This window comes from Onychostruthus taczanowskii, unplaced genomic scaffold, assembly GCF_017590055.1.
Source record: "Onychostruthus taczanowskii isolate IOZ18803 unplaced genomic scaffold, ASM1759005v1 scaffold8, whole genome shotgun sequence".
NCBI classification, from domain to species: domain Eukaryota; kingdom Metazoa; phylum Chordata; class Aves; order Passeriformes; family Passeridae; genus Onychostruthus; species Onychostruthus taczanowskii.
This window is the reverse complement of record NW_024505892.1, coordinates 15,126,518-15,139,096: the sequence shown is the minus strand read 5'-3', so window position 1 is coordinate 15,139,096 and position 12,579 is coordinate 15,126,518. Positions and strand designations below refer to the sequence as shown.

Genomic DNA, 12,579 nt, shown 5'->3' with positions numbered 1-12,579 from the left:
CTTTCCTCAAGGGAAAAAAAATCATGGAAAATAGGTAGGGAAAAGCCTCAGAAGGTAATTTATTGCCATTACAGAATTTTCCCTGGCACCATTAGCAAATGCTTAACCCATGAGGGAGAGTCAATATGTAAAAGACATTAAATGGATCTGAAGATCCTTACTCAATTTTATCTTAATCTTTTTTTACAAACACATGTGGATGTTTGTGTCTGACACTGTTTATCAGGAAAAACAAAGGGCAAAATATAAGGAGATAATGTATCAGGCTCTGGCACACATGAATGGAGGGCTTTAAAAGCCTCATTTTTTACATCTGATTTTGAAAATAGAAACAGAGACAGAGACAGCAGCAGTAGCAGAGCTTGCAGAAGGATAAACTGAGGCTCCAAAGTTGTCTTGGGAAGATGTCACTGGCTGATTTCCCAATAGGGAAACTTAAAAAAAAATTAACTCACGTTTTATAGTTTACTAGAAATTTCTCACATAAACATATATGAATTTAATTTTATTAAAATTTCTTATTTACCTGAGCAAACTGCTTCCATGCACTTGATGATGTCAGTTTACCAGCTCCAGGTCTGTGCATAGCAGCCAGAGTGTAGATTTCCGTGGTGTTTTTTTGCTTGGACCTTAAAAGTGCTAAAGTGGTCTTTGTACTTAGCCCAGATGGGTTTGGGTTACATGAACTTATACACCATGAAGCATAAACAGAAGCTCTGAGGGTTGGTTGCTGAGTGTAATTGGGTTTCGTATAGTTTAAGAAACACCAGCTCACAGTAGTTGTAGTACGCAGACTTGGAAACTGAAGGATCTGTTGAAAATCTGCTACGTCTGTCAGGAGAATGGTTGAGGCTGTGACTTTCCCAACAGTATTAGATGACATCTGGACTAACATCCCAAGAGGTAATTTTTGATGTTTCAGTTGGTCTTCTGCCTGAATTTCTCCTGGTGGCAATGAAGACCTCTGTGGACTCATGCTCATATCTGAGGCTGTTTCATCCACATCCAACTCTTCTGGTGAGTCTCTTCCTTCAGATGGGCCACTGGACTTCTGTCCCGGGGATGCAGAATCAAAACTGGAAAGTTTCTCTCTGCTCAGTGGGAATGCATCAGCTCCTGCCATGCTGACAGGTGGGAAATCTTGAGACGCTGAGGATGACAGCGATGAAGAGGATGACATGGATGGCAGACTTTCTTTTGGCTCAGTAGCACAGCTCTGCCTTACTAGTTGAGGCTTCTGCATTCTTGGAAAATCTTTCTTTATATCTGAGTTAGTCAACTCAACTGCACTTAGTTCCTCAACTATCTGCCCATACATTTTTTCTTCTTTGACTCGTTTCTGCTGCTTGGTCTCCACGAAGAGGTCCAAGCTGCTGGCAGGGGAAAGCATTCGTTTGCTTCCTCCCAAGGTAGAAGCCATGTCAGAAGTGGAAGGCAAACACAAGGGAATTGGTGGCTCCAGTCCAAGCGGAAGTGTCTGCGGCACTTTCCACAAGGGATATTTTTCTAGTCCTCCATGATGACCCAACATCTGAGCTATGTTAAATCCAATTCCTTGCATGGTTGCATTAGTTGCCAATGTTCTTTGAGAAACTGTCTCATCAACTTTACATATTACAATTGCAGGACTGTTGCTCTGTCCAAGAATCTGGGAAATGCTTGTGTACATGACACTACCATATGATGGCACGTGGGTTTGTATCCTGACGGGAACAACTGTTCCTGGCAAAGACTGCACAGATCCATCACTTGGGGAGTCAAAATCTGTCTGAAGATGCTGCTCAGAGGAGGTATCTGTTGGCTTAATGCTATGGTCTGACTGGTACTTAGCAAGAGTATTTTTTGAATACGACCCAGATGTTCCTGAGTAATGCTGGTATGCTTGCTCTTTAGCATGCACATAATCAGCTGCTTTCTTTCCAATAAGCTCAGGTGCATGTTCCAGGTGATAACTTGGAGGTACATCTATTTGGAAAGCCTGTTTGACATAAGATTTCTGCAGCTGTTGTACAAATTGATGCTGGAAGTGCAGAGGTTCTGTGCAGGACTGCCACAAGATAGGCTGCTGAGATGGTGGTAAATGAACCATGCAGACAGCTGGATAAGGGAACTGAAACAAGGTGCTATGAATAGGGGGAAATGGGACTTTTTCCTGATGTGCAAATAGCTGCTGCTGCTCTGATGGATGTTTGTTAGGAATATAAGGTGCTTGTTGGATTAAGGGAGTCCTTAACATTTCCGGGCTGTCTGCAACAAGAACGTGTTGCTGGGCAAGGTGGGATGAGCTATTACTAAGCTGAGCACAAGAGCCAATAGCCTGTTTTCCAGAGTCATCCACCTGAATGGGCTGAAGTACAGCGGAAGGGGAGTGATGCCAGACAAGCTGGGAAGAGCGAAGACCAACCTGTGAATGCTCCATCTGCTCCTGCTTTATACTTTGTTCTGTGCTCTGATCAGTCTGAGAAATCTCTGGAAAACCACTGAAGGAAGCTTGGCGAACCAAGAAGCATTTCTTCCTTTCTCGGGATGGAGACAATGCCACAGTAGGTGTTCCAGCTGAAGAGGCATGAGACAAGTTCCCATAATCAAAGGATTTACTTCGGATCTCTGGGATTTCAGCAGCATGAGGACAGGGCATCTGTTCAGATGAGCAGCGTCTCATTTCCCTCTGATGGTGATGCCCAGGGACGGAAAGTGAGTAAGCACCTGCTGGAACTGTTAAAAACTCAGACTGTTTTCCAAATTCATCTTGTTTGGAAGGTGTGATGAACTTCATATTCTCTTCTCTTTCAAAGGACATTGAAAAACTTGAACTGTGGGACAAATTACTTTCTTGGCTAGGGCTGCGAGAGAGACTTGTACCTGTAGACTCAAAGCTGGATTCCCCAGAGGAGTGCTCCATGTCAGCCAGTCTTAAACGCTTCTTTTTGGGTGGTAGCTTTTCAGCTGGAAGTTGAGAAAGGGTTTCACTTCTCTGGGGCCACTGGAATTCTTCAGTGGGTCTCTCCTGCTCTTTACTTTGCACTTCTTTATCTTTTTCAGGCTTATCTGGCTCCTCCGTGACACGAATTTCAGGTACCTGTATGTTGTGCTGGCGAACCAACCTGGGCTGGATATGACACGGCTGAGGCTGCTGGGATGGGGATGGCTTACTGGTGTCAACATTTTCCATTTGTGGAGCTCGGTCTGGGCTCATCGGGGACTCACAAATCTCACTCTCGCATGTTTCAGATGGTGAATACATCTTTTCCTGCTGGCATGCAATATGTTCTGTAGATTCAGACCTTTCAAATGAGTTTGGCCTACTCAATGAATTTGTGTGCTGAATGACAGAGATGACATTTCCTGGGGGCTTTCTAACCAGTGACTCTGCAGTCTTTTCTTGCTCTGCAGAAAGGGATGAGTCTTCCAAAGAAGCTGCTGGACTTCCAGACTGCAAGTAAGGCCTGCACATTTCAAAACGTTCTGCGTGGCAATGGGGAGCATTTTCCAGACCCTGAAGGGCAAATCCACTTCTTGGCACTTCCTGAATTTGGGATTTGGGATCAAAGTCCAAAGGTTGAATTCCCCCAGGGGTGCTGATTGTACTGCTGCAAATCATAGGACTGTCTTCCTCATCTCCAACACTCTCCTCTTTCCTGCGCTTTCTGTTTTCAAAAGTAGTTCCAAGCAAGGATGGCACTGACTGAGATTGTCCAAGTGCATCAATAAAAAACTCTCCCCCTTTGTTCATCCCACTTAAGGATGGTGAGTCCCTGTAGTTCTGCTTCTGAGCTTCAAATTCTTCCCACTTTCTGTAGTGCTTTCCACTGGCATCATAGTCATAAAAGGTCTTGTCTCCTTTCTTCTCTTTTAAGGGTGGTCCTTTGTCACCTGCTGTCTGTCTGCTCGAAGCAATAATAATATTTTTCCCTTGTCTTCCATGATAATCTGAATCTGAGTGTCCCTCCTGTACAGATGGCAGTTCAAAGGCAGCCTGCCTTCTCAACATTCTTTGGTGGGATATTCCCACTGTCCCGGGATAAAATACATCATCAGAGCCAGTCATCTTCTCATCAAATGAATGGCTTCCTCTCAGAGATGGGGGAATACTTAGGCTGTTTGCAGAAGAGGTTGGCATGGAGTTACTTCTAATAAGAGGAGAAGAATCTACTGGGGGTTCTAGAAGGACAGGCACATCACCCTGCTGACTGACTTGGTACAAGCTGGATTCACTTTTGATGGATGATGTGGTCTGGGATTGTCTACATTCTGTATTGCTGCCTGGATAAACTTGTGTAGATTTAATAGTGCTCAAATTATTGGAGTCAATGAGTTCCTCTTTATTTGGAGTCAGGTGAGAAATATGTTCCTCAAGCATCTTGATATCTAATCTGTTATTTGAAAGAGGTGATGGGTCTGTTTTGCCCTTTCTACCCATTAAACTGTGTTCCTGATTTGTTGTGGCTACAGTTAGTGCTGTTCTTTGATTAATCCTATAGAACTTCCCAAAAATTATTTCTTCGTAAGACTTTGCATTAGTATTTGGTGGGCTAATTTGCTGCTCAGCACTTTCTGAGCGGGAAAAATAGCCAGAGTCAGTGCTTCCCTTACTGTGTGGGCTCAGGAGGTTTAATGACTGCTCAGAATCCTGTCCTTTTTTCTCTGACAGTCTTAGTGCAAGTCGCTGTTTAACTGTATGAGAGTCATCAGACTTCGTATTTAAGGATGGGGTTTGCAACATATCAGAGCTAATATATGGTGAACTCTCACTGGGTAACTGAATCCCACTTTTAGGGATAATCAAAATGGGGACTTTCATTGGCCCTACCAAGGACTCCTCCATGGAGGAGTGGAAAGCACTCCTGCTAGCAATGTCCAGTGGGAGCTGTGAGACGGGGCTCAGTTTGTCAGACCCTTCCACCAGGAGTGAGGTCTCCTCATCCGTGTCTGTGCTCTGCTCTCCATCTGAATGTATTTCAGCTTCCACATCGATGTAACTGGCATCGAGGTCCAATTTAGAGACTGCTGACTCTGTGAAAGGTACCAACCCTGCCTTAATTGCATGGGCATGTGACTTCCTGTGTTTGTAAAGGTTGCTTTTCGTCTTGAAGGAGAAACCACAAGGGACACAAGGGTATGGTCGCTCACCAGTATGAGACCTAATATGCTTTTTAAGTACACTAGGTTTGGCACAGGCCCGATTACAGTAAGGACAAATGTACTTGCCAGGCTTTTTGGGTTTGTGCTCTTTTTTGTGAGCATCTTCTGATTGTTCTAAAGATTTCTGTGAATATTGGCTGTATGCAGGGTTCAAACTTGAAATCTTCTTCCTGGAGAAACCTCCACTATGGCTATGCATATGAAAAGGAAACAAGTCCTCTGAGGCAACTGATTGCAAGTGGCTGGGAAACTGCCATGGAGGGCCTTCCAAGCTCTGATGTGGCTTTATGTTGTGCAAGAAGCCTTGTGGCAACGAATGCTGTGGAAAGGAAAGTGAATGCTGACATGAGTAAGGGCTTGGACGATGCTGTGGATATTGCTTCTCTGTGACTTGCTGTGCAGCTTCATTTGATGATACCAGTTTCTCAGAACTAAAAAGTTGTGCTGATGCCGTGTTTCCTACTTGCTCGTGATCTATTTGTGGTTGCCGCTGTACTTCTTGACTGCCAAAAGTGCTCATCTTAATAACAGCTGAATGTTCTTGCCTCCATCGACTTGGTACTTTAGCAATTTCTCCAGACCTTGAGGTAGCTTTTTGCCCTATAGCTGTGTCCCCAGAGTCCATTTTGTTACACAAGGTCTTAAGTGCTATTTCACTTGAAAGCTGTGCAGACACATGGAGTGTGCCCAAAGCTGTGCTTTTCAAAGTCTTGTTGCTCCCATTTTTCCAGGGCTGTTGCAAGGTCACAGACTTTTCTTTCTCTTTGGAACTTTCCACGCAGTAGTCTATAGGCATTAGATTTGTGTCTGTACACTAATGAGAGTATTACACAGTTCATTTCATGGCATGAACTTTCCTAAACAGTTTATTATACATTTGCAAAGACTTGTTATAGCATTTGGACATGTTCCGTGGTTATTAAATACTGAGATGCAGAATGATCCAGAGATACTTGTGATCTCCTACAGCAAAGCTCTCTTCATCTCTTCCATGGTGACACAGCTACCTGTACAGAAATATAAAATAAAAAAAACCAAAACAAACCCACACACACCAGTTAGTATAGACATGCTAAACAACATCGTTGTAGTCAGCTGCACTTCTATTTAGCCTTACATGGAAATTACAGAGGGACTTGAGTAAAAGTAACTACATTTCACTAAACTCCCTTTTGTGAGCAGAAACAGTAAAGACTGGCTCTAGGGACTGCACACAAGCATAATCACTACTCAATAGCAGCTCTAGGATTGGAAAATAAAGACCTACAGTTTCCAAATGAAACAGTAGTTTTGGAAGGCTTTCAGGGGACAGGTTAAAGACTTGATCTCAAAAAGTCCACCACATACTTTCAAAGCTCTTTCAGCAAATCACTGCTGAAAATAGAAGCCTAACACTGTGAGTGAGAATTACCTTATCCAGTATTACTCACTTACGGTTCAGACATGCACTTTAGTCACCTGGCCTTCCTCTCGAGTCAAAGTAGGTTGATCAGTGAAGAAATCTTTCCATATCATGACAGGTGCTTCTGACACAGAGGCTGTCCATGCACAAGGCCCTCCACTATGGAGATGCTTATTTCTAACTAGTCAGCTTGGGGTATATACTGAATATTGTTAAAAAACTGCTGAAGTGAGGTACTTCTTACCTTAGATCATCTAACTGGTTTTATAAGAAGGTGCTGCTTGCCATTCTAAACTACTTTTAAAGAGTCAAAAAAGAGACATCAAAGAAGCATTTCAAACACAGCACTACTGGTACCTTTCCCCAACTCCATCTTCAAATCACTATGCTAAATTCTAGTGAGAATGTCTTGCTAGATGTAAAGGATGTATTAGAGACTGTGCTTATGTGACTAGCATTTTAGATTTCACTGTTGAAACAATTCCATCCAGGTATACATGCATTTTTAATGTTTAAACACAATAGATTTCCACAGTTCCATTAAAAAGACCAAAAGCTCAGAGGTATGATTTCCATACAAAAGTACAGCATTTGAATTTGAAGTAAAATTTTCCCTCACCGTTTTCATGTTATCCAAACACAAGACAGTTTCTGGATAAAATAGTGTGAATTATACAGACAGCCATAATTTAACTTTAGCAAGGAAAAGAGTAAAAACATCAGTATTATAGATACTGGAATACTTCTCATTCTTACAGTGGAGAAAATGAATTTGGCTTAAAGAAACAATAGCTAAGTGCATGAAAACACACAAGTAATAGCACTTCAGATTTTTTTTTTCAGTATAAAGTAATTACCTGCATCTTCTAAACATCTAACAGGCATGACTAGCTTCAAAATCCCTGTGGGGAAAAAAAATACAATTATAAGAAATTTTTGATATTAGGTATAGATGATGATGAAAATCTTCTATTCTTTACAGTAGAGGTCTGAAAATTTCATTTACCCATCCACTAGAAAATTTCATGTCGTGACTTAGAGGTCTGAGTAATTACATTTGAAGACTATAAGCATGAATAGTTTTAAAGGACTTAGGTTTCTAATGTGTAGATGAATAACAGCAAGTCTAAACTAATAAAGTCTCACCTTTCTGAATCAGTGAAAAGAGAGCTGCCAGTGTACCTCTTCATTCCTATGCCTTTGTTAAGCCTGGATTATCCCTGAATCCCCTTGGCAAATCCCCTTTCAATGCCTCTCTTCAGCTAATACTTTTAGACTCCAGGCCTCTCATTAAATGTTTCAGGGACCAGCAAAAAGTCCTGGTCAGGGTGTCACCACTCAGGGAGAAGAAAATGTAGTGAAACAGGAGTAGGTGTCCAAATTAGTTAATACCTGTATGATAGTACTATAGAATATATGGCTGCTTTCTCAGAGAAGAAACTTACAGAAAAGACCTCTCTGACTGCCATGATTTGCCACCTCTCTGACTGTCACCACATTGCAGGCTGCTCTGTATTGTTGAAAAGACCAGCTCAGAGAAGAGGGAGCCTGAGCATCATCTTATTGCCTTAAGACCCACAAAAGGAGGACTCTCCCTTTCAGTTTTCGACAAATCTCTCTTCAAAAAGATTTCTGCTTTTGTTTCATTAAAAAGGATCTATGTTCAATTTTGACAACAAAAGCAATAATGGCAGCATTTCTCTATTGCTTTTATTTATGCCAGAAGTCAGAGCATCTCTAAAAAACAGATCTTTAGAAACAGCTGGAACATTAGCTTCAGAGTAGGTGATACAGACTATTGTAATGATCCTCAATTAGCAACTATCACAAAGAAGCTAGAGTGCTCATGTTTTTTTCCATTGAATTACACCAAAAATTATAAAAAATAACATCTTATAAAAGAAAAAAAAACCCAACAAAATATTGAAAAATCTTTTTTAGTTCTTTGTAATTAATAACACTTTCCAAGAACAAATGGACAATAGCAAAGCCTGATAACTTGACACAAATAGAATCAGTACCATGCCACCTGTTATGAATTAATCATTAGTAGCACAAATAATATGTCAGTAGTTAGGCCAGCAATAACTGATGGAATGTTGGTGTAGTCAACTATTTCTTTTAACTATAGAGAAATCCCCTGTAGTACAAAATAACAGCAAGTTATCAAATGCAATCCAGAATGTTTTAGATCATAATGTCATTTAGTTTTGATGTGCTAATGGCATCTTTAAATAAGTCTGTTTTCTAATTCTCTAAAATAAAAAAGAAAAATGAAATCCAACTTTTTTTTTTTTTTAATTTCCCAATCCGCTTCCTCAAATAAAAAGTGTCAGTCCAAATGGAAAAAGAAATCCTTGTGCACGAGTTACATTATACCAGAAGTGGTTACTGCAGAGCAGCTCGGCAGGGGCTCATGAGGAAATGGCAGGTAAATGGCCCAGCAGTTCCAGCAGCTGAGCTACACTGAATCCCAGGTAGCTAATGATGCCAATATATGAGCACAGATGTAAAGGAAAATGTGTGGCTTGAGAAAGCAGAAAGAGGGGCAGGAGTGAATGTTCCTTACTGAGAGAACAAAAAGGTATTTTCCATCTTCAAAGAAAAATACTCTTCTCCTTATTAGGCAATTTTGCAAATGGTGAAGGAGAAATTTCTAGAAGATGGGAGTATCCTTTCTTTTCACACTTCTTTTACTGAGAGCACCTTTATAGAAGAAATCTGACAGTCACAGCAATGTGACAGCAATGGCTTTATTTCAGCAAAAGATGATGCTAATATACATCCAAAACTTTTCTGTTCTGGACTGAGAACTCCGTTACAGAGTTAAAGCCCTTCTTCAGGCCTGCAACATCAGAACATTCTATACAATTTTTCAACCTCCACTATGAAACACGTAGAGACTAATTACAGGGATTATTGATGGTTTAAGTATGGCAAGAGCCACTCTCCTGGGAAAAAGAAATCCTTTTCCAGAAGGAACATAATAATTTCCGGTTTGGTTTGAGCTGCCATCAGTGCTGTGTCAAAGATGGCTTTAATATTACTTCTCTTGTTCTTTTTCCCCTCCCTAATGGGAGACTGGCCTACCTGGAGAAATGTAAGACACTGCAAAGCTAGTTGGCATTGTTTCTGTTTCATCCAGTCAAAACTCCATCTCATCTGGCTGCATCCACAGCCTAGCTTAAACCAACAGAATGCTTCAATTTTTCCAAGTGATTAATGTTTCTCCTTTAGAAAAAATTGTAATTACACTTTTAAATATTGCTTTCCATCAAATACATACTGTTCGATAGGCAGAAACTCATTATATTTAGAGTGCTACCTATTTAAAACCAAGGAACAAAGGATGACATAAGGGCACAATTTTTTTAATGCCTTTGGCACGGCTCAGCTCTGCTGGAGTGAGTAAGAGTAGCCCACCTACCCGGATCAGAAGCCGTATGGGAGTTGCACCGAGCACATTGTTTGACAGGAGCTGCAAAGTCCTTCCTGGCTGGTGGCCAAGCCAGGTTTCCTGACAGGAATGTGGCCCAAGAGCCAGCTCCCCTAGTCACATTAGCTGTGCTATCCGCCTGCTTCAAAACAGGACATTTCACTTCCATGAAAACTTTGAACATGAGAAGATTACTTGGAAACCAGGAGCTGTATTTATGTCAGATGCACCTACTAAATCAAGACTTTGAAAACTTTCTAGAAAGGAACATTATCCTTTTGCTCCTTTTTTAATGAGAGTGCCTTCGTGAGCTGTATGCAGGGGATGTGTATCTGATTGACTGCAGAGCTCCAAGATTATTCCTTCTTTTCTTTTTTTCTTCCTCTTTTTTTCAGACCATTAAAATGGTTACACTCAACAGCTTTAAAATAAAATTTGGCAAGATATTACTTTTACTGCTTCTCAATTTGTAGCTCATATTACAGTTCTTGCAAGTGAACAAATTGGAAGCTTATGTCTTCCAGGCTAAATCCTGAGTGCACCATACAGAATAAATATTGACTCTAGCATAAGGACTAAGGGTCAGATCCAGCCTTGTTTTAAATCTTTTTTGTCCAGCTCTGCCAGCACAAAGCTGGCTAAAACCACAGTAACTGGCCCTGAAGAATTTGTATTCTATAGGGCAAGTGTTAGCACAGAAAAACTGCAGTGGCTCCTATGAAATCCTGACACTCATGCACAGACCTCTGCCAAGACCCTTATTAGGCAAGTCTAGTTTACGTCTGGGATAAGCCCAGCAGCCTTACTAGAGAGGCCACCTCTAACTCTTCCCCACCTGCAACTGAGAAGAAAATTGCCTTGGCCTTTCAGGAAGAAAGGCAGCATACTTTCAGATTGCTGTCCTACATGCTTCCCTCTGTCTTACTAATGAGATTCCCCAAAGAACTGCTTGGTGCTGATATCCCAGTGAAAATAAAAAAAGACTGAGATCCCTAGTAAAACATGGATTTATAGTTTCACCCGCATAGGCAAAGTCATAGGTGGGCTAAGCCTGAAGAAGACCTCTCAACCAACATCCAGTGTGCACCTCTGAACTGAAGGGTTTAACTGGTATGAAGATAGATAAGCATTTGTTCCTCCTTCTTTCCAAGGTTATATATTCATTCATGGGCTGAGGATGTTATGTGGCAACAGAACAAAAAGAATGCAGTCCTTGGGGTGTATAGTTTTGGCATTTTACACAAATGAAGAAAAAGAGATGACCAACTGACACTGGGCAAAGTCTGAATTACTGGGGAATGGGAGCATGCTTGTGCTTTCGCTCCAGTTTGGCAGGAGTTGTAAGACATCATTTTGCACATGCAAATCAAACAGGTTTTAAAACAGGTTAGATGCATTTATTTTAATCTACCACTTTTTATGTTATCCCTCTTGTTGTTACTTCTTCAGGTTTGAAGATACTACTCTAATTTGTTAATTTAATTTCACCTCAGATGTTCTGCGTGCCCTCTGGATTCCAGTGCTTTATTGAATGTATTGTCACTCTCCAAAATCAGCCAGAGAGCCATAGTTTTGGCAAAACCATGAAACACTTAGACTAGTACTTATGGGTTTGGTTGGATTTTCAGGGTTTTTTGGGTGGGTTTTTTTGGGGTGGTTTTTTTGATGGCTTTTTCCTTTTTTTAAATTTGGGCAGCTGAACTAATTATTACTATATACTTTTTCAAATGTCATTTAAAAGTACCAACCAATACAAACCCAAGCACTGCTCAGCAAGTGCAGGCAGTACACAATGATCTAACAAACTGTACTGAGTTTACTTGAGGTCAAGCTACAGGGCAGGATCTGTTCTCCATTGCTATATTGTGCTCGCATGGATTCCCCAAGAAGCCAGGAACTGAGAGGATCCTGTTACAGATACATCAAGGGCAGACTGCAACCTCACTGTGTCCAAACAACAAATTCAGGCTTTTGTCCTCATGAGGGCACATTTGTGTCCCTGGTAGTTGCTGGTTTCAAGGGACAGTTTTGTGCGTGTAAAACTAGAAGTGGTGTAAAACCTGGCATTTTTATTTGTGCCATTATTATTTCAGTGCTTCAACTGTATCTTGCTTTACTTTGAGAACTGTTCTAGAATCTCAGCCATTGAGAATTGGCATCTAAAACATTTTAAACAACTGTAGTAGTATTGCGTATTTAATTAATTTTATGCTTTTACCAAATTCACCTTAATTATTTCATATAATTCAAAATATTACCTGAGACCATTATGAGAGTATGTTGAAGAAGGTACTTTAAAAGCACAACTAAGAAAACAATCAAGCTGACACCAACTAAGAAAACAATCAAGTAATCAAATCTGTTGTTCCCTAACACCTGATAACCTGAAGTGCAGGATCTTAGACCTGTTCAGACATTTCATATAAATGTCTATGTGTATTTGCTGTGATGAAGACTTAGACTCTGAATGTGACCCTGAGTCAGAGGTCAGGCACACACTAAGAGAAAAATCAGCTATGAAACAAGAGCCTCTCATTACAAGATTTGACTCAAAGAGCCTGAAAGGAGACAAATTATACCAACAAGAAAGAGAGCAAAA

The 12,579-nt window shown here is 40.9% G+C and overlaps 1 protein-coding gene across 7 annotated transcripts in view; it reads right to left on the bottom strand.

Annotated features, from left to right (window-relative positions):
* HIVEP2 (HIVEP zinc finger 2) overlaps positions 1-12,579 on the bottom strand; it is a 135,928-nt gene that overhangs the window by 18,142 nt on the left and 105,207 nt on the right. For all 7 annotated transcript variants that reach the window (XM_041423714.1, XM_041423720.1, XM_041423721.1 and 4 more), the window contains 2 exons: positions 7,402-7,446; positions 527-6,149 (listed from right to left, as the gene is read on the bottom strand). In XM_041423714.1, coding sequence (XP_041279648.1) covers positions 527-5,938 — 5,412 coding nt within the window. In that variant the 5' untranslated portion in view covers positions 5,939-6,149; positions 7,402-7,446. The remainder of the gene's footprint in view (positions 1-526; positions 6,150-7,401; positions 7,447-12,579) is intronic.